The sequence below is a fragment of the Nannobrachium achirus genome (genome assembly GCF_963921795.1).
Source record: "Nannobrachium achirus genome assembly, chromosome: 20".
Classification (NCBI taxonomy): Eukaryota; Metazoa; Chordata; class Actinopteri; order Myctophiformes; family Myctophidae; genus Nannobrachium; species Nannobrachium achirus.
In genome coordinates, this window is record NC_137827.1 from 50308603 (window position 1) to 50334258 (window position 25656).

A 25656-nucleotide genomic window follows, 5' to 3' on the forward strand; every position below is an offset into this window, starting at 1 on the left:
TCTTCTGCCTCTAAAACATACAAGCAAAGTCACATTTTCATGACAAAATAGTGTAGAGGGTTAGTTCAAATATCACTGAAACCAATCTTACCCCAAATGGCCAAAGGGGGGCGCTATATAATTTTGAGCAGTTTGTAAAACGCTTAAACCCGTTTTTATTCTAGGATTTTTTTTGCAATTTGCATGAAACATTCTACACGCAATCTAAGGACCTTTATCTAACATGCCTATGAAGTGCACACAAAAAAATTATAAAATAATAATAATAAATATAGCTGCAAGCAGCGATAAAGTGTCCAAAGCCAAAAACACCTCAAATCATGAACACAGCCTGGGATGTGCGTGAAATCTTGCAAGCACATTCCCAATAGGTCAAGGAACAGATACCAACCTTCTCACATTGGCCTGTTATAGCGCCACCAGCGGGTCAACTTTTGCACAACACATTTTTGGAACAAAATGGACCAATCTTTGACGTCAGTAACGTCAAAGAGAGCACTGCCTGCGATCTTGACATTTTGTGCTTTTATAGCCATTGTTTTCTGGCTTGAAGCGAGCCCACAATTGTTTCGAAGGAACAATATTTTTCTAGTTATTTATCTATCAGTCATATCATACTGTAGACGGGAACTTCGGTTCCTTTCTACTCCTACATACTTAGTGAGAAAATGAAAATAAAAACATCAATTTGTTCAGTTTACAGTGGCGAAGTGTGCTATTATTTTTTATAGCAATCGGCCAAATGGTGGCGCTGTAGGAAGCCTTCGAAAGTGCGATCTTTGAACAGGTATAGCTCATGCTGTGTTATACATACAGCCATGAAACCTGTATACACTTATGCGTCTCCTCATGCCGAACAACTTTTACCCTCTAACTTTTGACCTCTGACCTTTAGGTCTCCCACAATTCGGAATTATATGAAAAACAGTAAAAATCTATCTCCTCCTGGGATTTTCGCGTCAAGTGCACAAAACTTTTTTCACAAGAACTTTGGACCAATACGGTCAGATTGATCAACCAGATTTTTTTTAAAGTGAAATATAATTTTTTAATAATTCAATCAATATTGCGGTTTTATGCAAATTATTCTTCGGCCTCTAAATCATACATGCAAAGTTACACGTTCATGGCATTTGGCAAAGATGTGGAGGGTTAGTCAAAGTATCACTGAAACCAATTTTATTCCAATCGGCCAAAGGGGGGGCGCTATACGAAGCGTTTGAAAATCCAAACTTCAAACGGGCATAAGTCATGACTCGTTTTGTTTGAAGACATGCAACTTGTTACACGCGTGCTTTGACTCGAGCGGAAGACATCTGTGTCGTTGTTAAGTAAGCTCCGCCCTTCAATTTTCCGCCATATTGAGCAGTTTGTAAAACGCGTAAACCCGCTTTTATTCTGGAATTTTCGCTCCACGTGCACAAAACTTTTTTTACGTGAACTTTGGACCGATATCTAAAGATCTGTCAGATCGGATTTCTTTAAAATCGAAACATGCTTTTTTAAATAAATTCAATGAATATTGCAGTTTTATGCAAATTATTCTTCTGCCTCTAAATCATACATGCAAAGTAACATGTTCATGGCATTTGGCAAAGATGTAGAGTGTTAGTCCAAATATCACTAAAACCAATCTTACCCCAATTGGCCAAAGGGGGGCGCTATATCATTTTGAGCAGTTTGTGAAACGCTTAAACCCGTTAGGATTCTTTTTTGCAATTTGCATGAAACATTCTACACACAATCTAAGGACCTTTATCTAATATGCCTATGAAGTGAACACACACAAAAATAATAATAATAATGAATATAGCTGCAAGCAGCGATAAAGTGGCCAAAGCCAAAAACACCTAAAATCATGAACACAGCCTGCAATGTGCGTGAAATCTTGCAAGCACATCCCCAATAGGTCAAGGAACAGATACCACCCTTCTTACATTGGCCTGTTATAGCGTCAACTTTTGCACAACACATTTTTGGAACAAAATGGACCAATCTTTGACGTCAGTAACGTCAAAGAGAGCACTGCCTGCGATCTTGACATTTTGTACTTTTATAGCCATTGTTTTCTGGCTTGAAGCGAGCCCACTATTGTTTCGAAGGAACAATATTTTTCTAGTTGTGGGCTCGCCAGTACCTGGCGAGCACACTTTAGATATTGTCATTATTTATTTATCTAGTAAGTAGACGGGATTTTCGGTTCCTTTCTACTCCTACATACTTAGTGAGAAAATGAAAATAAAAACATCAATGTGTTCAGCTTACTGTGGCGACGCGTGCTATTACTTTTTACAGCAATCGGCCAAATGGTGGCGCTGCAGGAAGCCTTCGAAAGTGCGAACTTTGAACAGGTATAGCTCATGCTGTGTTATACATACAGCCATGAAACCTGTATACACTTATGCATCTCCTCATGCCGAACAACTTTTACCCTCTAACTTTTGACCTCTGACCTTTAGGTCTCCCACAATTCGGAATTATATGAAAAACAGTAAAAATCTATCTCCTCCTGGGTTTTTTTCGATACGCGCACAAAACTTTTTTCACATGAACTTTGGACCAATACGGTCAAACTAATCTCGGCGGATTTCTTTTAAAGTGAAATATAATTTTTTAATAATTCTATCAATATTGCGGTTTTATGCAAATTATTCTTCTGCCTCTAAATCATACATGCAAAGTTACACGTTCATGGCATTTGGCAAAGATGTGGAGGGTTAGTCAAAGTATCACTGAAACCAATTTTATTCCAATCGGCCAAAGGGGGGCGCTATACGAAGCGTCTGAAAATTCAAACTTCAAACGGGCATAAGTCATGACTCGTTTCGTTTGAAGACATGCAACTTGTTACACGCGTGCTTTGACTCAAGCGGAAGACATCTGTGTCGTTGTTAAGTAAGCTCCGCCCTAAGATTCTCCGCCATTTTGAGCAGTTTGTAAAACGCGTAAACCCGCTTTTATTCTGGAATTTTCGCGTCACGTGCACAAAACTTTTTTTACGTGAACTTTGGACCGATATCTAAAGATCTGTCAGATCGGATTTCTTTAACATTGAAACATGCTTTTTTAAATAATTCAAACAATATTGCATTTTTATGCAAATTATTCTTCTGCCTCTAAAACATACATGCAAAGTCACATTTTCATGACAAAATAGTGTAGAGGGTTAGTTCAAATATCACTGAAACCAATCTTACCCCAAATGGCCAAAGGGGGGCGCTATATAATTTTGAGCAGTTTGTAAAACGCTTAAACCCGTTTTTATTCTAGGATTTTTTTTTGCAATTTGCATGAAACATTCTACACGCAATCTAAGGACCTTTATCTAACATGCCTATGAAGTGCACACAAAAAAATTATAAAATAATAATAATAAATATAGCTGCAAGCAGCGATAAAGTGTCCAAAGCCAAAAACACCTCAAATCATGAACACAGCCTGGGATGTGCGTGAAATCTTGCAAGCACATTCCCAATAGGTCAAGGAACAGATACCAACCTTCTCACATTGGCCTGTTATAGCGCCACCAGCGGGTCAACTTTTGCACAACACATTTTTGGAACAAAATGGACCAATCTTTGACGTCAGTAACGTCAAAGAGAGCACTGCCTGCGATCTTGACGTTTTGTACTTTTATAGCCATTGTTTTCCGGCTTGAAGCGAGCCCACAATTGTTTCGAAGGAACAATATTTTTCTAGTGACAATATCTAACCGTCATATCAAGTTCTCCTCAAAACTTCGGTTCCTTTCTACTCCTACATACTTAGACAGAAAATGAAAATAAAAACATCAATGTGTTCAGCTTACAGTGGCGAAGTGTGCTATTATTTTTTACAGCAATCGGCCAAATGGTGGCGCTGTAGGAAGCCTTCGAAAGTGCGAACTTTGAACATATAGAGCTCATGCTCTGTTATACGTACAGTCATGAAACCTGTATACACCTATGCGTCTCCTCATGCCGAACAACTGATATCTAAAGATCTGTCAGATCGGATTTCTTTAACATTGAAACATGCTTTTTTAAATAATTCAAACAATATTGCATTTTTATGCAAATTATTCTTCTGCCTCTAAAACATACATGCAAAGTCACATTTTCATGACAAAATAGTGTAGAGGGTTAGTTCAAATATCACTGAAACCAATCTTACCCCAAATGGCCAAAGGGGGGCGCTATATAATTTTGAGCAGTTTGTAAAACGCTTAAACCCGTTTTTATTCTAGGATTTTTTTTGCAATTTGCATGAAACATTCTACACGCAATCTAAGGACCTTTATCTAACATGCCTATGAAGTGCACACAAAAAAAATATAAAATAATAATAATAAATATAGCTGCAAGCAGCGATAAAGTGGCCAAAGCCAAAAACACCTCAAATCATGAACACAGCCTGGGATGTGCGTGAAATCTTGCAAGCACATTCCCAATAGGTCAAGGAACAGATACCAACCTTCTCACATTGGCCTGTTATAGCGCCACCAGCGGGTCAACTTTTGCACAACACATTTTTGGAACAAAATGGACCAATCTTTGACGTCAGTAACGTCAAAGAGAGCACTGCCTGCGATCTTGACATTTTGTGCTTTTATAGCCATTGTTTTCTGGCTTGAAGCGAGCCCACAATTGTTTCGAAGGAACAATATTTTTCTAGTTACATTTTGATGGTATACAGCTCATGAAAATCAAAAATCCACATCTCAAAATATTACAATATTACACACAACCACTCAAAACAAGGATTTATAATACAGAAATGTCAACCCTCTGAAGTTTCCGCAGTCATTGTTGATTCGGAGTGCTATTGCATCTGCTGCTGTTTTAAACAATATATTTTTTTTTATGGATCTGTATATATATTGGACAATATTGTCTGGAAATCCTATATTTTGACGTGCAATGGAATTCGTTTTTGCTAACTTTAAATTCGGAACTTAAGCAAATCAGTGATTTTTCAATGTATTTATTTCCTCAGATATCCCGAAGAGAGCAGCTCCTTGGAAGAAGAACGATTACACTCTTTCCTGAGACGAATGGAGCAGGACAGGACGGTTCTCGGAGACCTCCTCCTGACCCTCACCAAGCTCAGTCCTCAGCTCAGCCAGGCTGAGCGAACTGCTGCCCAGGCCCAGCAGAGAGGCCTACAGGAGCAGTGGAGAAACCTTGAGAGATCAGCGGAGACGTCCTTACACCGGGTGAATGCCATCACCCAGGAGACTGGCAGCCTTCTGTTGGAGATATCAGCCTTTCAAGAACACCTTGAGACCGTTAGCAAAGACTTCAAAGAGCAGTCCCCTGGTCCGCTTAACTGGACCGGTAAGAGGGCCCAGGAGCTGATGGTAGCCAATGCTGAGATCACCACTGCACATCAGCGCTGTCATCGCCTGCAGCAGACCTTCATGGAGGTCCTGGCCTACAGCTCTCAGTGGGAGAAGGAAATGAAGGACATGGAAAAGGGTCTTCAGAAGGTCAAAGACCAGCTGAGCTGCATGACAGAGCGGATGTCCTCGAGAAACCTGACCAGCAGTAACCCCACCATGGAAAAGTTGGAAAAGGTGATGAGGGACGCGATGGTCTGGGCCAAGCAGACCGGGAGTGACATTGAATTCAGACGGAGGCGGGTGGCTCTCCTCCCTGAGGAGGTGCACAGACAGATTAGGGACCTGAAGAAGCTGCAGTCGGAGGTGATGGCCAAGCAAGGCCAGCTGGAGACGCTGGTGGAGGAGGTGGCTGACCTTCTGCCACACCTGGACCAAGAGGAGGAGGTGCCCATGGTGCGCTCCTCACTCAGTGCCCTAGAAGATCTCTCGAGGTCCACGGTCGAAGAGCTGGCCAAGGCCGTGCGGGAGATGGATTCAGGCCTGCAGACCAGGGAGAAGATGTCGGGCCAGGTTGCTGATATTGACTCCTGGGTGGTTGGTCAGCTCCACAGAGAGGCCTCCAGGAGAACAGAAGCCGAGACTCAGAGTCCGGCCGATGTAGACCGCCGTGCCCGCCAGATCCAGGACACCCTGGGCGAAGCGGAGAAACAAGCTGCTGTCTGCGAGGCTCTTCTCATGAAGAGCAAGGACATTGCCCCAGAGCTCAGCATCACAGAGAGGTGTCTCTTGCGCAACAAACTCACCAACCTCCAGGAGGACATCAAATCCATCAGCAGACATGAGAAGGCCAACAAGCAAGAGCTGGAGAAGCTTCGCCAGATTCAAGACTCTTCCAAGCAGAAACTGACCACAGTGGAGAAGAGCCTGAAGCAAATGCTGGTGGATCTGAACAGACAACGTTTCCCCATCACCAGGGAGTCCCTGCACGCCGTGGAACCTTTCAAGCACTTGATCGCGGAGCACAAGACTCACGTGGACCTTCTCCAACCCTGCGTCCCTGAGGAGAAGAGAAGGGATCTGCTCACCGTTATTTCCGACCTCCGTGCCAAAATGACCGCCATGGACGTCAAAGCCCGGGACCACGAGAGGTACCTGACCTTGAGGCAGCATGTGGAGGACCTCAGGGAGAATGTGGAGCAACGGGTTACCCAGGCCAGAGAGGAGAACAGGGGGACAGAGGAGAGGTACAAGACCTGCCAGGTCCTCCTCATCCAACTGCCCCTGATAAAGAGGTTGTGCGAGGAGACGGCAGACAAACTGGAGAGCATCTCCGCAGACCTCTACCCCTCCCAGATGTCCGCTGAAAGACACAGATTAAAACAGAACCTGAGCAGTCTCAACACCTGGGAGATGGCCGCACAGAATGACCTCAGCATCATGGAGTGGAGCATGCTGAAGCAAATGGACCTCCAGTCGGAGCAGACAACCGCGCAGGGCTTCCTCAGAGGAGTACAACAGGATCTACAGCAAACAGCTCCCATGCTGGAGCCAAAGGAAGAGGCCATTGACAAGGAGTACCAGAAGATCTTGTCCTTGAAGAAGATTGTAGAGTCCAGATTGAAGGCACTGGAGGTTCTGGAGCAGAAGAAAGGACGTAAGCAAGGGAACCAATCGAACGATCTCTTGGCTCTGAAGAAGGCAGTCATGATTGAATTCAATCTGCAAATGGCAAGTTACATTGTTTTGATATCTAGTGTCAACTTTATAATGTAATGATCTTTCAGTGGTATTCTAATTACATTCTATTTGATTTATAACACTTTTAATGTGGACTAAAAACCCTTTACTCTCTCTTTAGGAGAACATTTCCCAGGCCAGGGAGTCTCTGAGAAACTACGCCTGTGCCGCCAAAAGTTCAGTGCTGTTCCTGAGGGAGGCGGAGACGTGCCTCCTTCCTCCTCACGGCTCAGTGGGCACGTGCTCAGAGAGGCTGGAGGAGGGCAAGCGGGCCCTGGCCTCCCTGGAGCAGCAGTTCCAGACCCTGGTGGACCACCTCCAGAGCCAGGTGCCCCAGCACCCGTACTTCTGCTCCAAAGAGGTGGAGCGGCTGCAGAGGAAGGTTCTGAGCCAGCTCCTGGTCAGGATGTCCACCCTGCAGGCACAGACCCGCCTCAGACTGGAAGGCCTCAGCAGGTACGTGCAAGGCCAGTTCCTTGATTCAGCCCATTCGTTATCATCCACAAAGTTCTGTCCGTCCATTTATTTTGCAAGCACTTACGCAGTGGAGTCTAGACCAGTGGTTCTCAACCAGATTATTTTCAGGGGTCCCCAGATGGATTAACATAATGTACAACATTGTTTTCTCACTCAACAGTAAACAAACCAACATAAAGTTTAAGTGTGTAGAGGATTCCTGAAGTGACAATTTAAGTACTTTTTAATACCTCTAAAATGACAAATTAAACATTGGCCAAATTGTCAAATATTAGAGGCAGCAATTGTGAAAATAGCCGATCTACATACTCACAATGCGAGGTGTTGTGAGCATGTAGATCTGCTATTTTCACAATAGAACTGTGTCATACTAAAATGTAATGCCTCAACTCTTGTGCTCGTCAGGGTGGGGGGTCCCCAGTTAAAATATGATTATTTTGGGGGTCGCGGCCTGAAAAGGTTGAGACCTACACCTACTGGTCTAGACTACTATGCTATCTATTTCTGCATGCAAACAAAGTGCAGCCCTATAAGTTGATGTCAGCAGGCAGGCCGGAACCACCGGTGCCATGCACCTCCAAAATGTTTAAGATTTGTATAATTTGTTTCTTTTGGTATAATAATCATTTGGTATGTTCGTTTTTTTTTAAACTCGTAGCGCGGCTAGCAAACGAATTGATTTGTATTATTACAGAAATAACATTACGTCATGTTGTAGTTTGTTGTAGTCATGAGGCGGCCGGAACCAACCTCCTTAACCGCCGTTTTTTAGAATGAATACCAGGCTTTCCTCCGAGATGGAAAGTCTGTTAACTCGAGGATAATTGTAAGCAGCCAACATTTGAGCCCAGTATATATTCTTTTCATTCGCACCCTAACTGAAAGGTTTTGTATTTTCAAGGTGTGCTAAGCAGTACAGAAAATACAAGAAGTGTCAAGAGGAGATCAGCAAATGTGTCAATCACATAGAGGGAAATCTCACAGACTGCATCGCTCACAAATCCATTTCTCTGACCGACTGCACTGATCAGCAACTTAAGTTAAAGGTAGGTGTAAAACGGATGCCTTTCAGTACTTTTACAAGGAGTTGTGATGTTGTGAATCATCATCCATTGACTGCTTTTTTAGAGTACACTCTTTTAGGTTCAACCAAGAAGTATATACTGTACATCTCAGCCATTTGAAAATAGCCAATCTACAAGCTCACAATGTGTCTCTTCATGACGCATTGTGAGCTTGTAGATCAGCTATTTTCAAACGATTTTGAAAACTTGAAATGGGACATCCTGCAGAACGAATGCTTTCTACTTTTGGTACTTTACGTACATTTTGATGCCAATACTTTTGTTTTGTTTCTGTGAAGGCTCAGTGTGAGGATGTGGCGTCGGTGCGGCAGCGCCTGGAGGCTCTGAAGGAGTGGTGCTCGGAGCAGAGCTGCAGGGGGGCCAGGGAGGCTGCGGTGGCTGCTGTCTGGAGACAGGTGTCCAGACTGCAGCGCTGCACGCTGGAGCTCACCACTCGCTCCCAACAGAGGACAGCAGAATGGAGCGATATCACACTCAGTGTAAGTCCCTATAGATTCAGATCACTGCCAATGAGTGTCTCTCTCTGCCTGTTCATGGCTTTTGTTTAGACCCTCCAGATAAAAGCGGGCAAAAATAAACGCGGGCTATAAATGAAGGGGTTACTCTATAAATGGAGTTGGACAAGTACTGTAGTGTGTCGCCTATGGCAACCACAGTAAATAGGATAATCACAACATATTAACCCATTTAGGCCTAGAATTATTAAAAAATGCTTTAACTATTGAAAAATAGCAGATATACAAGCTCACAGCGTGGTGTGCTGTGAGCTGCTTGTATTTTTCAGAGCTGCTATTTTTTTTAAATAGTGATTTTTTTTTAATTCACGTCTTTGAAGTCTTTGAACATATCTTTTTAAAGGCGAACATTTGTAACTCAAATATTTGCTTCTGGGGGGGTCCCTAGAACAACATATTTTGAGATCGGAGTCCGTGCCCAAATACATGTAATTTTGGGGGTCCTTGACATGAAAATGTTTGAGAACCACTGATTTAGAAGAAGGATTTAGAAGACATTTATAGAATCGGGTCGAAAATATTCAAAGACTTGCACAAACGTTCACGGTTTAAAAAAAATAGCAGATCTTATATCTGCTATTTTTTTTAATAGTTTAAGCATAAAATAATGGTTAAAGTGGTTCAAATCTAAAGCGACACAGATTTGCGTTCAGGTCTAAACAGATCTTAATCCCTCTCTCTCTCAGGTGGAGAAGGCCTCTGTGCTGCTGGATGAGGTGGAGTCAGAGCTGCCAGATGGCTCCAAACACAAGGCTTCGTCTGAGGAGCTCCATGAGCTGCTGCTGCACTGGGACCAGTACCAGGACAGACTGGACTGTGAGAGCAGAGCCCTGTCCGCCCTGGAGCTCCGCATCGCCAGGCTGCTGGGAGTCCCCGCCCACCTGGAGCAGGCCCCGCCCACTCCACTCTGCCAGCAGCTGCTGGCCATGCAGGGCGGATACACCAGGTGAGAGATACAGTACGCTAAATTACGCTCTGTAGGGTGGAAAACGGGATAAATCGCTCGTTTTCGGTGGAAACTACGGAGGCGCGCAGTCTTAGCATTCACCAGCGTCGGCAGGTTAGCTACTCACCAGGTTAGCATTCACCCGTGTTAGTTTTACTGAGGTTAAGGTTAGGTTTAGGTGCACCTCTGTGCGGTCCAAGTGACCACAATGGAGCGCTCCCTACCTCCGGTTCAGCCATTGGCGGAACAATTAAAGACCGGGCCGGTATGCGAGCCACAATGATCGGGCCCTGCCGACAACTCGTGTGCATCGCTGCCTGTCTCGTTTGAAAGTGTCTGTGGTATATTTTAGTTGATACAAAAGGTTTTGAAAGTGCGCGGTTCCACTGTAGCCATCACTACACTTCTCACTAAACATAAACAACATATTGTCTGTCTGTGAAGATAGAAGTCAACTCTTCTAGAGGAAGTCTGTCTCTTCCTGTTGTCCGTCACAATAAAGTGAGTGTCCCCCTTTACTTCCCAATGCGCGACATTTTACCCAGGTTGATATAACAGGAAATAGGTGTAACAGAGGCAGTGCGATACAGAAAGGGGACCCAATTGCGAGGCAGATTGATGGTCATTTGGACTGAGACTGACCGACTGTCGGAGGCTGACGGCCGGGCCTCCGCGGTCCACGGGCCGGTAAGCGGCCGCATACCCAGCTTACCCAGACGCTCCACCCCTGGGTTCAGCCAAAATTGGGTTCGGGGCGTTGTAATCCCGTTTCCACCCAACAGAACATAAACTTGCATACAGTACAATGGTGGGGGGAAGTACTCTGATGTTTTTACTTGAGTAAAGGTGTCAATACTGCAACGTAGAAATACTCTTGTTAGGGTGCCCACACACCAAAATACCTAGAGTGGAATCCGCCAATGCATTTCAATGAGAAGGGAGCGGTTTCATGCCAGTAGAGGATTTCTGCAAAAAAACGCTCCATTCTCTTTGAAATGCATTGGCGGATTCCACTCAAGATATTTTGGTGTGTGGGCACCCTTACAAGAAAAAGTCCGGAATACAAAATGTACTTGATTAAAAGTACAAACGTATTAGTATCAAAAGGTACTTAAAAGTAGCATAAGTAGAAAGTACTTATTATGCAGAATGTCGGAATATATATAGGACTGAAGTGGTTAATATATGTTTTGTGATAATAATCTAAATCTACTATGTAACTGGTAACTAAAGTTTTCAAATAATTGTAGTGGCGTAAAAGTACAATATTTGCCTCTGAGCTGTAGTGGAGTTGAAGTCAAAGTATTGACAAGTGAAAATACTCCTGTAAAGTAAAATGTCCTCAAAAGTTTACTTAAAGGAGCTATAGTCAACTTTTTCTTGAAAAACGGATGCTAAAATAAAAATAATGTTTCGAAAATATTTTATAAAAAAATAAGCAGACACTTTGTTTACATTCTAGTGATGATAGTGTTTAGACTAGGATGTAAACAAAGTGTCGGCCCGACAATGGCCAAAATGATTATTTTATCATTATTTTACGCTTTTTGTGGTCATTTTTGAATAGAAACGTCATGTATGAAGCTTATTTTTTTATAAAATATTTTCGAAACATTATTTTTATTTTAGCATCCGTTTTTCAAGAAAAAGTTGACTATAGCTCCTTAAGTACAGTACTTTAATAAATGTACTTAGTTACTTTACGTCACTGTAGATAGTGCATGTTACAACTAAACGTCTACACTGCAGGGACAATATGCCAGATGAGATGCACTATTTACTGTGCATTTAACTGCTCTATTTGTGTCTTCGCTCTGGGGGTAAATGATGCATAATGGGTTTGCAAATTATCAGTGCCTATACAAAAGGGATGTTCTTTAGTGGGGGGGATCCAATGTCATGGCACTCTATACTAAAAGTGTGTGCGAGCGTGCGTGCACGCGCGCGCAAGAGAGAGAGATAGTGGGGCGTCAGTGGCTCAGGGGTAACACAGAGGGTTCCCAAAGGGTTCCCAGTTCAATCTCGGGCTCCCCCAGAGTCCTTGAGCAAGACTCTGAACCCCTAGTTCAGGGTTCCCCAATTAGTTTTCCCCAAGGGCCGAATTATGTCTAGGGTACCAAGCTGAGGGCCACAACTTTGCAGGGGGGCGACGGTGGCGTTCCCACTACTCCAGCGACAGTTTTCGTCGTTGTCGGATGAAAATCTTGTATGTCCAAAACCGTTCGTTTTGAATTTATCATTTTAAAAATGATTTAAACTAGTGAAAACAGCCGATCTACAAGCACACAACGCCTCGCACCGCGAGGCGTTGTGTGTCTTGTAGATCTGCTGTTTTCACTACTTTTGTGCGACGGCCTTGTATGATTTGCAAAAGAACGTACACATTTGGAGATACAAGGTTTCCACCCGACAACAACGATATACTAGTGTTGTTGCTGCTCTTATACCACCATTATTACTGGGGTTGGCGTGGGCCAGACAGTAGCCCCCCGCGGGCCGCAAATGGCCCGCGGGCCGCCTATTGGGGAACCCTGCCCTAGTTGCTCCCGGTGAGCAGGTTGGTGCCTTGCATGGTTTCCTCCGCCATCGGTGTATGAATGGGTGAATGTAATGCACAATCTCTGTAAAGCGCCTTGGATAAAGGCACTATATAAATGCACCATTTGAGTCGGGGAGGGGTGGTGGTGTTTATTGATTACAGATGTTATACAGATTTTTACAGAAGCCACTATATAATCTGCCCAGGACAAACATAATCTGAAAACTACATTACCCAAGAGCTTCCCCTCTGTTCTGCTTGGCTGAACAACAATGTGAGGAACGTTGGGTCGACATGAGTTGCAGTGCAACACAGAATGTACACGATGTCACAGTTTGTATGCAGTCCATCATCCATGACACCCGCACTCTGTACACTGCTTTATCTGCCATGAAGTTAACTGTTCTGAATCTGGTATCCAATTTTGATCTCAATGCAAACTATGTCGTTTATGGATCTAAGGTAGGAAACAGAAGTTTATCGGTTGAATTGCTTTGAGTTGAGTTTGTTTCTCTGAAGAAGCTTTGGATGTTTCGTTGAAGCGATACTGAACAAATGCTAAGACGTCTAAAACCAAAAGATTGTAATACAATTTGATATGATTGTTACATGATTGAACATTGCTTGGTGGATTGAGTCAATACTTTAAAGTTAAAGTTAAAGTTAAACCGCACGATCGCACAGTACAACACTTAGGCTCAAAGTCCTTGGGACTTTTTGTCCATCGTGGTTCAATTATTATTTTAGTTTTTATGTGCAAATTAATTTGTGTGTGTGTCTGTCTGTCTGTCTGTCTGTCCCCAGTCTGAAGGAGAGGAGCGAGGAGGGCCGGGAGGTGGCCAGGGTGGAGGCGGAGGACAGGGACCGGCTACGAGAGGAGCTGCAGGGGGTCCGGCTCTGGCTGGAGGCGGCTGAGGGCGTCCTCTCTGAGCTGGAGCAGTGTCCCAGCACCCAGGAGCTACAGGTGGGTCACCGCTCCACCACAGTGCTTTATGTTTATTGAATGTTCTAGTGCAGCGGTGCTCAAACTTTCACATGTCATGGTCTACCCATAACTCTGACAGTACAAATGTCAGTACAAAACAAATGTCAGTACAAATCGGGTTCATTTGGTTCCATTTGTACACTGTCAGAGTTACAGAGTTGACTTGTATGGATCAATTTAGACCCGTTCATCAAGTTTAGACCCCCCTAAAGGCACTTTGAGAATTACTGTTCTAGTGCAGTGGTCTTCAAACCTTTTCATTTCAAGGACCCCCAAATTAATATTTATTTGGCCACAGACCCCCCCCATCTGAAAATATTTTGTGCCAGGGGACAAGATTTGTGTTGTTAAAATGTTTTTAAAAATGTATTCAAGATTTTTGGAAAATAACACATCTACATTTCAAGCTCTCAAAGTTGCATGATGCAATGCATTGAGAGCTTATTGGCTATTTTCAAATGGCTACTGTATATAGAGATCAAGTGGGTGAATAGATTTTGATGCTATATTTAGAAAATTGCTGGAACCCCCTCGTGGACCTGTGATGGTCCGTGGAACCCACTTTGACAAACACGGGCCATCATGAGTTGGATTCCATCCCATGACACAGAAAAGGTTATGGATTACAGGGGTTTTGTTTTGGCCAGGAATCAAACCGGGGAGTCGCTATCAGGCATTAGAGCCCTCGGCCCTATGTGCTACAGTATGTGCTCTAAACCTTCAGCTATTGGGTCCCCCCTTTATTGCAGATTTAAGAACCCACCATCTAGGATTCTTCAGTCTGGAGCACAGTGTGTTAGCCTAAAGTTAGGTCGTCACTTCTAGATTATTGTGGAAGATGTCGTTTTGTTGAAAGATCTACGGAGATTCTTCTATTATCTTCTGTTCATTCAAATTAACTTAATTAAATTAGAATGATACATTCACCTTTACAAGTACTGTAGAGTGCAACACTCATCATCTCTGTTGGCTTTTTTTTTAAAGGCTACATGTGACATTTATTGCGACCGTAAGGTCGCAGTTTAGTATGAAAACCTCCACCGGCCGTCCGTCGGTCACACGTGCGGTCGACCGCACGTCACACGTGCGGTCGACGTGTGATGAGGTCACGATGAGTCTTCTACCACTTTTTCTAGTCACATGTTCAAATACTGGATTCTGATTGGCTAAATTCCGGAGGTTATGGCAGAACAACCGCCGCAGTTGTGTGAGGACGAGATCAATGCGCCTCAGTGTACATCCGGGGACTTCAGGAGGTAGTCGGAACACCTTTCCCCCAACCAACATATGACGGTCGTAGCGGTCCTATGTTTACTAACGTGCGTACGACGTCGCCGATTTATTTGGATCCAATGCAATCCGCCAACTTTAAAGCCCCTTTTCTCTGAACCTATGCCTTTCTGGAAGCGAACAGCCTCTATTTACGGCCGGAACGGTCCTTCTAACTGACGTTAGCTTAGCTGTATGCTAGACATCTTTCTCTGCATGGAGTTGGCGTCATCTGGTGGTGAGTAGAAGATGTTATTTGTGGAACTATTTGCTGTCGTCGCGGAAGTTTTATAGGCAATAATGATTGTAACTTAATATCCTTGCAAGTTACAACTATGTGTTTTCTTTCATGTATACGGAAAAAAGTGGTAGAAAAGCTATTTACCACTCGGGGTCGGACATTATGCTCTGATAATGTCCTGTGTGAGGGTGTTATCGGACTCGGCTTCGCCTCGTCCGATCACCCCCTCACACAGGACATTATCAGAGCATAATGTCCTCTCACTCGGGGTAAATTGCTTACTGTACATCTATGCCCAAATATAGATTTCTAGGTCAGATGGCCCATAGAGTTTGTGATGTCAAACCTAGCAACCCAATATAAACAAACCTGATGTCAGAACTGAAGTATCCTTTTATACCCATATATGGAGATACAGAGATCTCCATATATGGGCATATTAGAAAGCCCATATATGGGCATATACGGATGACATCAGGGATATCCATATATGGGCATAAAAGGGACAAGGGCTTACAGTTAAGAGATCTCCATATATGGGCATATCAGAAAGCCCATATATGTTCATATACTGATGACATCAGGAATATCCATATATGGGCATAAAAGGGACAAGGACTTACAGTTAAGAGATCTCCATACATGGGCATAAAGGGACAAGGACTGTTACAGTAGATATAGAGATGTCCATATATGGGCATAAATGAACAAGGACTGACAAACACTGAGATCTCCATATAACCTATGGGAATATAAGGGACGAGGACTGTCAGCTTGTAGACCTATTTTCTAAATATTGTTGTACATTAAAAACTTGAAATGGGTCGTTCTGCATAGTACTTGGGATTTGTTGATGTAAATGTTCACATAGAGTGTAATAATTGGTAAAACAAACTTTTGGCCTATTTGTGGAGATAAGCGACCAACGGTCGCTTATCTCCCGATTAGGGAGTCTTACTGGTTAACAACCTATAATTGCGACCGTAGGTCGCATTTACTACCAAAACCTCCACCGGCTGTCTGTGCGTCAGTCAGTCAGTGAGTCTGTCACACTTTTGCCCTGCTCATATCTCCACAACCGTTGCCCCCATCCATGCCAAATTTTTCACACACACTCCTTGACTGCCAAACTACAACCTCCAAGGACCCCCGGAGCCCCAGGGACCCCCAGGTCCCTGGGGGACCCCCAGATGTAAAAAATGACCAAATGTGCTCACACGTCACACGTCACACTTTTTCCCTGCTTATATCTCCGCACCCGTTGACCCGATCCATGCCAGATTTTACACACACACTCCTTGCCTCCCAAACTACAACCTCCAAGGACCCCCGGAGGGACCCCCAGATGTAAAAAATGACCAAATGTGCAAAAATGACCAAATGACCACCCCAACGGGGCTGCTCACGGGGAATTCCCGGGGACCACCGACTCCTGGTGCTCCAGAACGGATGCAAAAGTGGTGGCGCCCCCAGTGGAGGACCCCCTGCCACTGCAGCGCACATAAAATGCCGTAACTCGGGCTAGGAGCGTCCGGGAGAGCCGGGGCCGGTACCTATTCGTCCGCCAAGGCAACGCGGAGACCCCACCCCTCATTTTTCACATGGCCCTATTCTAGCGCCACCTTCAGGCCGATTTTTAAAACACATTTTTGGACACTGCTCCTACAGTTTTTGCCCTAAAATCACGAATCTCACTACACAGCATGTCTACACTCATGTCATCAACATGGATCAGGAAGATTTGGGAAAAACATTTTTTTGCCCTATTTGTGGAGATAAGCCACCTACGGTCGCTTATCTCCCGATTAGGGAGTCTTACTGGTTTGTTTGTGCTGTAAAAGTTTGGCATTTTGGATACTTTGAATGCTTGACTTTGAAGTTACTTTGAAGTTTGAATGCTTGGTACTGTAACCTTCTTTCAGTTTGACACTTACAGTAGGTCTATGTATATGGAAGCTGGGTAATTATTAATTTAGGATAATCATAGGGAAGTATTCAAAAGTTAATTTGTATACTTTTTTCAATTGCTGATCTAGATGGCCCTTTTTGATTAAGCTCCGCCAACCTGGTACTCATTGCATATTAAATCAAAATGCAAGTCATTTCCAACTAATTTATCAATTCAGTCCTTGACATGTAACCTATCATTTGGTCAAGTCATGTCATATAGACAACCCTCTCTGAGCCTCTCTCACGTATTATTACATTCATTATCTTATCCCATCGCTCTCGCTCTCTCTCTCTCTCTCTCTCTCTCTCTCTCTCTCTCTCTCTCTCTCTCTCTCTCTGCCTCCCCTTCTCTTTCTCTGTCTCTCCAGCCCAGTGATGCGTATATAATGGCTCTCTAATGAGACGGGGCCGTTCACAAACACAATGACGCGTTTGTGCTCACAGCAACCGACATAGCAGCTCATCTCCTCCCCCGCGCAGCAGCACACACTCTTAACTGTACTAGAATACACATCCCCAATAACGTCGACGTGAAAAGACGTGGTGCTTTTGCTGAAAAGAGGAAAGGTTAGAGGATAGCTTATACATAGCATGTGGGGTGGCATTGGCTCAGGGGTAGTGAAACCGTCATTAGAACACAGTGGGTTCCCAGTTCAAATCCGGGCTCCCCCAGAGTTAGTACTGAAGAGTCCTTGAGCAAGACTCTGAACCCTTAGTTGTTGAGCAGGTTGGTGCCTTGCATGGTTTCCTCCGCCATCGGTGTATGAGTGTGTGTGTGTGTGAATGTGTACCATTTACCATTTGGCATATCTATAAAAACCCTCATTGTCGACCTTGGAGAGACTTTGAAGCAAATACATAGCAACATCACCGCCTCATCTGGAGCTTTTTACATGTTTGATGCCAATGTACTTTAGAGAAGTCACATTGTGCCACACTTTCATAAAAATCAGCAACAAAAAAACTAAAATGTCAGGGAGGGACATCTACCATCATCCAGTAGAAATAAAAGACAATTCAATTTATGTTTGGTTGCGCTCGGGTGTTGTGCTCTGAAAATAGCAGCTCTACAAGCTTGCACTTGTAGTGTTGCACTGCAACACGTTGCAGTGCGCAGTGTTGTGAGCTTGTAGATCGGCTTGTTTCAGCATGCAATCAAATCTAAAATGAGCCATTACGTCTGATACAGTCATAATGTGTTCATTTTGGTAGACAAAATCAACTGGTAGATTTTGTCGACTAAAATCTTATGATATTTAGTCGACTGAAACTAGACTCAAACTAAAACTTTTCAGATGACTAAAATGTGACAAAAACGAAATAAAATGTTGTCAAAATCAACACAGTAAGTGTTTCAGGGTACAGCAGATGTTTTGGTAAACATGCAGTGACTGTGCCACGTACATTACAGTAAAGGCCTGTCTATACTTGTTCGGTTCGGTGAGTTGTGTTTTCCGACGTGCAAATTTCCGAACTCTCGTTCTCCCGTAAGTTTATGGTCCAAAAGGACCTTTTGACTGAAATCTTTGATTTCGGTCGAAGTATAGACAGGGGTTAAGTATGTTTCAGTGTGCAGCGTTTCGTTGTACAGCGTCAGTAGTGTTTCAGTGTACAGTAAGTGTTCCAGGAACTATGCGGTACGTCGGTGTGGGCCTCCGGCACAGAGACTGTTTGGTGTGCACACACGATCCACCCAGCTACCCCTGGGCATCGAGCTGCTTTTGTCCACAGACCCTCTCCTTTCTCCCAGCTCCTCTGTCCATGGAGACTTGTCAGGGCTGCAGAAAGTAGAAAACCCCCTGTTTTTCCTCGTCTCTGCCCCGCAGGCCACACGTTTTGTTCCCCTCGTAAGCGGATCTTCCAGGTGGCCTCTGGAGGCAGCGGTGATGTCAACTCAACGACCCACGCGCGCACGATCACACGTGCACGCACGTACACACACCAACAGACTCAGACACTTGTTCTTCCTTTCTTTCTATCCCTTTGCACTCTCTCTCTCTCTCTCTCTCTCTCAAACCCCCCCCCCCCCCCCACACACACACACACTTTCCCATGGTGATAACAAGATGCACCTCCCTCTTCTGCGGTGCATGCCTGCATGGGACACTGCCAGACCTGGACTAGGTAGAATTTTGTACGTTTTGCCACTCGCGTTTCTAGCGTTTATCCTTCAGCTTTTGACCGGAATCTGTCTCTAGCTCGTGGATTATGATTTTTAAAAAGCAGCAACAACTCGAGCCTCTGCTGCCGGGATGGTTGACTTGGAGGGATGAAGAGAGATAACTCCACGTATTGTGTGAAAGAGAGCCTTGAACAGGTAGGCTCTGTTTCATCAATGAGCGTAGTGGGAGTATGGAGGGTGCTGTTGCAGAAGCAGGGGGAGCTTGGACAATGTAAAACCCTGAGTGTTCTTTTAACTCTGAGAGTGTAAAAATGTAACCAAATGGACCCTTACGAGTCAATTTGGATACATTTTTAATTTTATGCCTTTATCGTTAGGACAGTTGTAGACTGACAGGAAGAGAGATGGGGAGTGACATGCAACAAAGGATCAGAATTCGAACCCGCGACACGCTCTCAGGCATCAGATATGCACATGGACCTCTAGGCCAGCGGGTGCCCCACATTAGGGCATCTTGTCTGGATCCCTTATTATCTTCTCGTCTGCTGTCTTTCTGCCTTAAAGGAGTAGTTCACCCCCAAAATGACTTTCTTTCTATTGATTAGTCACGCCAGGGAGACTAGAGTTCCATAATATTTTACTAGTTTTTTGTCGCATTCCTAAGACAAAAATATGATAACAATAAATGTACCCCCATTCGTTCCATTTACTCGAATCAAATTTTCGTCTTAGGAATGTGACAAAAACCAAAAAATATTATTAAACTCTACTCTCCATGGCATGAGTAATCAATAGAAAAAAAAGTCATTTTGGGGGTGAACTACTCCTTTAAGGCCTTTTCCCACTGGGCGCATAAAGACAAAAAATATTGTTTTTCAATTGAAGTGGATGGCAGCGTCCAAACCACAACGATAAAGCTGTCATAATTAATGTGAACGCCGACTTAACGTTATCGTTATTGCGCCCAGTGGGAAAGGTCCTTAATTCTTATAATCTTTCTCCTTCCTTTCATTTTCCTTATCTAAATTTTCTTCTCGGTTTTCTCCGTCTAATAATCTCTCTCTCGTCTCCCCAGGAGGTCCATAGCCAGCTGTGCACCCAGAAGGCTCTCCTGCAGCGCATCATGGAGAGCGTGAGGATGAAATACTCTGACATGTACTCCCTGGTTCCTGTGGAGATAGAGGACTCACTACAGGAAGTGACTCAGTCCCTCCAGGAAGTGGAGGAGAAGGTACGGATACCTTCGAATGCTCAGATGACATAAATCTCAAATATAACTATATTGTAGAGATGTTACCGATCAATCGGCAATGGATTGGATCAGGCCGATCAAAGCGTGATCGGCGATAATCGGTGGTTTAGATCAAAAGGTAAATTCACCGATCGGATCGGATCGGTGCATCCAATCAACCAGCAGTTCAGTATGCCCACTTGAGGCCATTTTGGGGTATTGATTTCTACAGTGCTGAAGGAATAATTAGTTACTGCTATGATAATAAATACATAGTAATGCTGGTAAATAACTATAAGGCAAATATATAAATGAATTCATGAGTGAATGAATGAATTAAAGTTAAAACATTAACATTTAGAAAATATAAATAATAACTTGATCGGATCAGTGATTGATCGGTATCGGGTGATCAAACTTTTGTGATCGGTGCTCGGTGATCGGTTCCAAAAAACCTGATCGGACCATCCCTACTATATTGTTGTTGTCGAGTGGAAACTTTGTATGTCCAAAACAATTAGTTTTGTATTTATCATTTTAACTCATATGCTGCTATTTTAAACATAGGCTGAACTGTTTTCCTGCCAAATTGTCCTTACCTTTTAACATGGGCACGTGCACGCATAGTGCATGATCTGTGCGCGACTCATGTAGTAGACCGGTAGACTCGATGACAGCTTTCGCATAAAAAAAAATCCATTGGAATAGACAAATCCGTTGCCAGGCAGTATCCTGCTGTATCCGCCAGTATTTACATAAGAAAACATTGGAAACAGCCAGCTGTGCGCTATGGTAACACGTGGACACGTTCGCGCACATAGCAGACGATATGTGCGCGGATCATATGCCAGGCGGGCACAAGAATCAAACAGCTATCAATAAAAAAAAACGTGTGAAAAAAGACGATGATATGACCGAGCAGGATGCTTCCTTGTTTACATGGAAACCTATGGGCCCGGAGCTATGATTGGCTCTCAGACCGGATATGGAAACCTAGATCCGGTCTAAAACGGAAATACGACCGGATACAGTTAGGAGGCGGGCCTAAAGTCTCCGAAGCGGCTATATACAGCGACCATACTTTTAATTGTTTCATAATGATTAAAGCTAATTAAATTTCCGGGATCTACGGGCATCGCATTGTGGTACAGGGGGAAATCTCCGGTTTCGACGGGGAACGCAGGAAATGAGTTAAAAGATCTGCTATTTTCACTCGTTTTGTGTGACAGTCTTGTATGATGAAGCAGGAAGGAAGTTTATTTTTGGTGTGATTTTAACCCTTCAGGTGGGGGAGGCCGTGGAGAAGAGCGGTCCCCTTCACAGGCTGGGAGCCAAACTGTCTGAGATCCAGGCTGGTCTGAGATCAGTCCAGGAGAAGCTGGAGAAGAGGAGCCCCACGCTGGCCGAAGCAGAGAGCACTCAGAAGGTAGAGAGTAGGGAGACTTTTGTTCTGACCTGCAATTGTAACCCGTACCACCATGTGTCTGTACCTGTACAGTATGTGTCTGTATTCCTGTGTATACAAGCAATGGTGGAAAAAAGTACTCTTTACAGTAATTCTTTACATAAGTAGAAGTAGCAATTCCACAATGTGGAAATACTCCATCTCAAATTTGACCTGAGTGAAAGCACAAAGTTATTAGTACCAAAAGTGAAAGTACTCATTATGCAGAATGTCACGCTTCAAGTTTTCAAATGTATAAAAAAATCTTTTGAAAATAGCAGATCTACAAGCTCACAATGCGTCACAGTGCGATGCATTGTGGACTTGTAGATGTATGTAAATATATGTAGGGCTGAAGTGGTTTTGTAACAATAATCAAAATCTACAAGGTGACTAGTAACTAGTAAGTTGTCAAACAATTGTATTGGAGCAAAAGTACAATGTTTGAGATGTAGTGGAGTAGAAGTAAAAGTACAGAAAATAGGAAATACTCCAGTAAAGTAAAAGTACATCAACATTGTACTTTAAGCACAGTACTTGAGTAAACGTACTAAGTTACTTTGCACCACTGCATACAAGTGTTTCTGCCAAAAATGTCCGCCTGTCTGTCTTCGCTGGGGCTATCGTGTACCGTGTGTGTAGGGCTGTCACGATATGAGATTTTACATGACGATTAATTGTCACTCAAATAATTGGCGATTAACGATTTAATTGTGTTTTTGTCATTGACAATTACATTTCTGTTTGGCTTTTAGGCTTTGAAGTTGCACATATGATATATTGCAGATATGACACAAAACCTAAATACACAAAGAAATTACTGACATATTCGACAACTTACTACTTAAAAAATAACATTGATAGTGGAAATAGCCGATCTACAAGCTCACAACGCGTCGCGATGCGACGCGTTGTGAGCTTGTAGATCTGCTATTTCCACTATTTCTGACATTTTTTAACATTCACGATTATGACGATTATGACAAAATAATTGCGATAATGTCAAATAATCACGATTAGACGATTATGTAATAATTGTGACAGTCCTACGTGTGTGTGCTCATGTGTGCTCATGTGTGTTCATGTGTGCTTGTGTTTGGTGCCCAGCGTGTTTGGGATGAGCTAGAGCTGTGGCACTCCCACCTGGCGGCTCTGGAGGTGGAGGTGCACGACCTGGAGACCCCGGAGGAGTCCCAGGTCCTCACGGAGAGACTGGTCGACGCCCAGCAGCTCTACTCCGACCTGACCAAACAGGCCGAACAGAGAACCGCCATCCTCGGCAAGGTCAGAAGGACTACAAGTCCCACGAGCGCCTTTAGTTGGATAGAATGCTTCACGTAGGGTTTTTCTTATTCCTGAGAAATGAAAGAGGAAAAGAGTTGGGGAGGAAAAAATGCCTACACAACTACATCATTGCTGTCGGGTAGAAACGTGTCCAAAACCGGTTATCTTTTGTTATTAAAAACAGTACAGAATATATATCTATAGTTGAAATATAGCTGATCTACAAGCTCACAACGCATTCACTACTTTAGTTCGACACTCTTGTATGATGAAGTAGGGCATTCATTTACTAAAAAACAAACATTTGAAACATGGAAATACAAGGTTTCTGGCCGACAGAAAACACATATTGTACAGATTCATCCCATCATGCGATTTGTTTGCGTCACTAGAATACGGGTGAGAATCAATTGTGAAAATCCTGATCTTCACGTATTTATTCATGGAGATCCGAATGTTTAGCTGCTTAATTCAAGAAACACTTTGTGTTCATCTCTTTTCACAAGGACTGTTAGCTTGGCCTCAGCATCTGTGCTTAGCTTTGTTGACTACAAACTCACACAATACAATTATTGCGACCGTCAGGTCGCACTTACTATCAAAACCTCCACAAACTGTGAGTCAGTCAGTCAGTCAGTCCGTCCGTCCGTCCGTCAGTCTGTCTGTCACACCTCACACGTCACACTATTGCCCTGCTCATATCTCCGCAACCGTTGCCCCGATCCATGCCAAATTTTGCACACACGCTCCTTGCCTGCCAAACTACAACCTCCAAGGACCCCCAGAGCTCCAGGGACCCCCAGGTCCCTGGGGGACCCCCAGATGTAAAAAATGACCAAATGTGCAAAAATGACCAAATGACCACCCCAACGGGGCTGCTCACGGGGAATTCCCGGGACCACCGACTCCTGGTGCTCCAGAACGGATGCAAAAGTGGTGGCGCCCCCAGTGGAGGACCCCCTCCACTGCAGCTCACATAAAATGCCGTAACTCGGGCTAGGAGCGTCCGGGAGAGCCGGGGCCGGTACCTATTCATCCGCCAAGGCAACGCGGAGACCCCACCCCTCATTTCTCACATGGCCCTCTTCTAGCGCCACCATGAGGCCGATTCTTGCAAAACACATTTTTGGACACTGCTCCTACAGATTTTGCCCTAAAATCACGCAAATCGGTACACAGTATGTCTACACTCATCTCATCAATATGGATGTCCCATATAGCGCCACCATCAGGCCGATTTTTTGAACCACATTTTTGGACACTGCTCCTACACATTTGCCCTAAAATCACGCAGCGACCTGACAGTCGCTTATCTCCCGATTAGGGAGTCTTACTGGTTATTATTAAGTCCCGGATACCAATACCGAATATGTAAAAATGTGGATAGGTCAAGACAAATATGTTAACTGTCTTTGATGTTTCATAGACTGTGCTATCTACTGTACTCTAAAGCTATCTCAACTTTATAACTTTGTGTTCAGATGCAATCCTGGCTCCAGGAACATGCAGAGATGATCAACAGTTCTAAGAGCTGGATACATGAAGCTCAGTCCTGGCTCACCTCTCCCTGTACCTACACCACCTCCAAATGTCTGAGCAGCCACGTCAGTGCTCTGCAGGTTAGTTAACACCATCTCCCGCTTTAAAAGGACCCCTCTTTCATAATCTTATCCTATTTTATTATACACAGTACAATCCTCAGTCTCCACAAGTCTGCCACTGTCAGGAGTTAAAATTCATAAATGAACGCTGAGGAGTTTTTGTGTAGGGTGCTGATATCAAAAGTTGAAATCCAATCCAATGGCAGTTGTGAGTAATTAATGTTACCCATTTAGACCTGAAAAGCATCTTTGTCACATTTTAACCACTTTAACATTTATTTTATACTTTGGCTATTCAAAAATGGCAGATATACAAGCTCATAGCGTGGCACCGAGTGACGTGCTACAAGCTTATAGATCTGCTATTTAAAAAAAATCATGAAACCTTCGAATATACGGGGTCCCTGGAACCAAATATTTTGAGATGAGGGTCCGCGGTCAATTCTAGGGGGTCCTTGACATGAAAATGTTTGAGAACCACTGATATAGAAACATATGTTTTTTCAGAAAACCAATTTAGAAAACCTTTTTAGACTCGGACTCAGGTCTTTAAAAAAGTTTTAAAAAAGGTCTGTTATTTTTGTGTTTCAGATGGTTCTGAGTGATGCTGAGCAGATCAGGGTGACGCTAGAGGGATTCGGGGAGGTGCTGAAAGACATGGCGAGGGTTTGTGACATCACACCTCTGCAAGATCAGCTGCTGGAGGCTGACCGCCAGGTGGCCGAGGTTCAGGACAGCTTCGCCTCTCCGCTGTCTCAGCTGGAACACGCTGCTGCCGTGAGTCTTTCCCTCCTATGTTACAGATCACTGTTTCTCAGACTTTTACATTTCAAGGTCTCCCCTTAACTCTGACAATATACAAATGGAACCAAATGGACCCGTCAGGGTTCATTTGGTTCCAGTTGTATGC

The 25656-nt window shown here is 43.8% G+C and overlaps 1 protein-coding gene across 1 annotated transcript in view; it reads left to right on the forward strand.

The window, feature by feature from the left end:
- syne2b (spectrin repeat containing, nuclear envelope 2b) overlaps window positions 1-25656 on the forward strand; it is a 298695-nt gene that overhangs the window by 118813 nt on the left and 154226 nt on the right. The window contains exons 64-74 of the mRNA XM_080751129.1: window positions 4975-7048; window positions 7179-7513; window positions 8436-8580; window positions 8898-9098; window positions 9821-10080; window positions 13424-13583; window positions 20262-20417; window positions 21703-21843; window positions 22969-23145; window positions 24627-24764; window positions 25338-25523. Of these exons, the coding sequence (XP_080607255.1) occupies window positions 4975-7048; window positions 7179-7513; window positions 8436-8580; window positions 8898-9098; window positions 9821-10080; window positions 13424-13583; window positions 20262-20417; window positions 21703-21843; window positions 22969-23145; window positions 24627-24764; window positions 25338-25523 (3973 nt within the window). The remainder of the gene's footprint in view (window positions 1-4974; window positions 7049-7178; window positions 7514-8435; window positions 8581-8897; window positions 9099-9820; window positions 10081-13423; window positions 13584-20261; window positions 20418-21702; window positions 21844-22968; window positions 23146-24626; window positions 24765-25337; window positions 25524-25656) is intronic.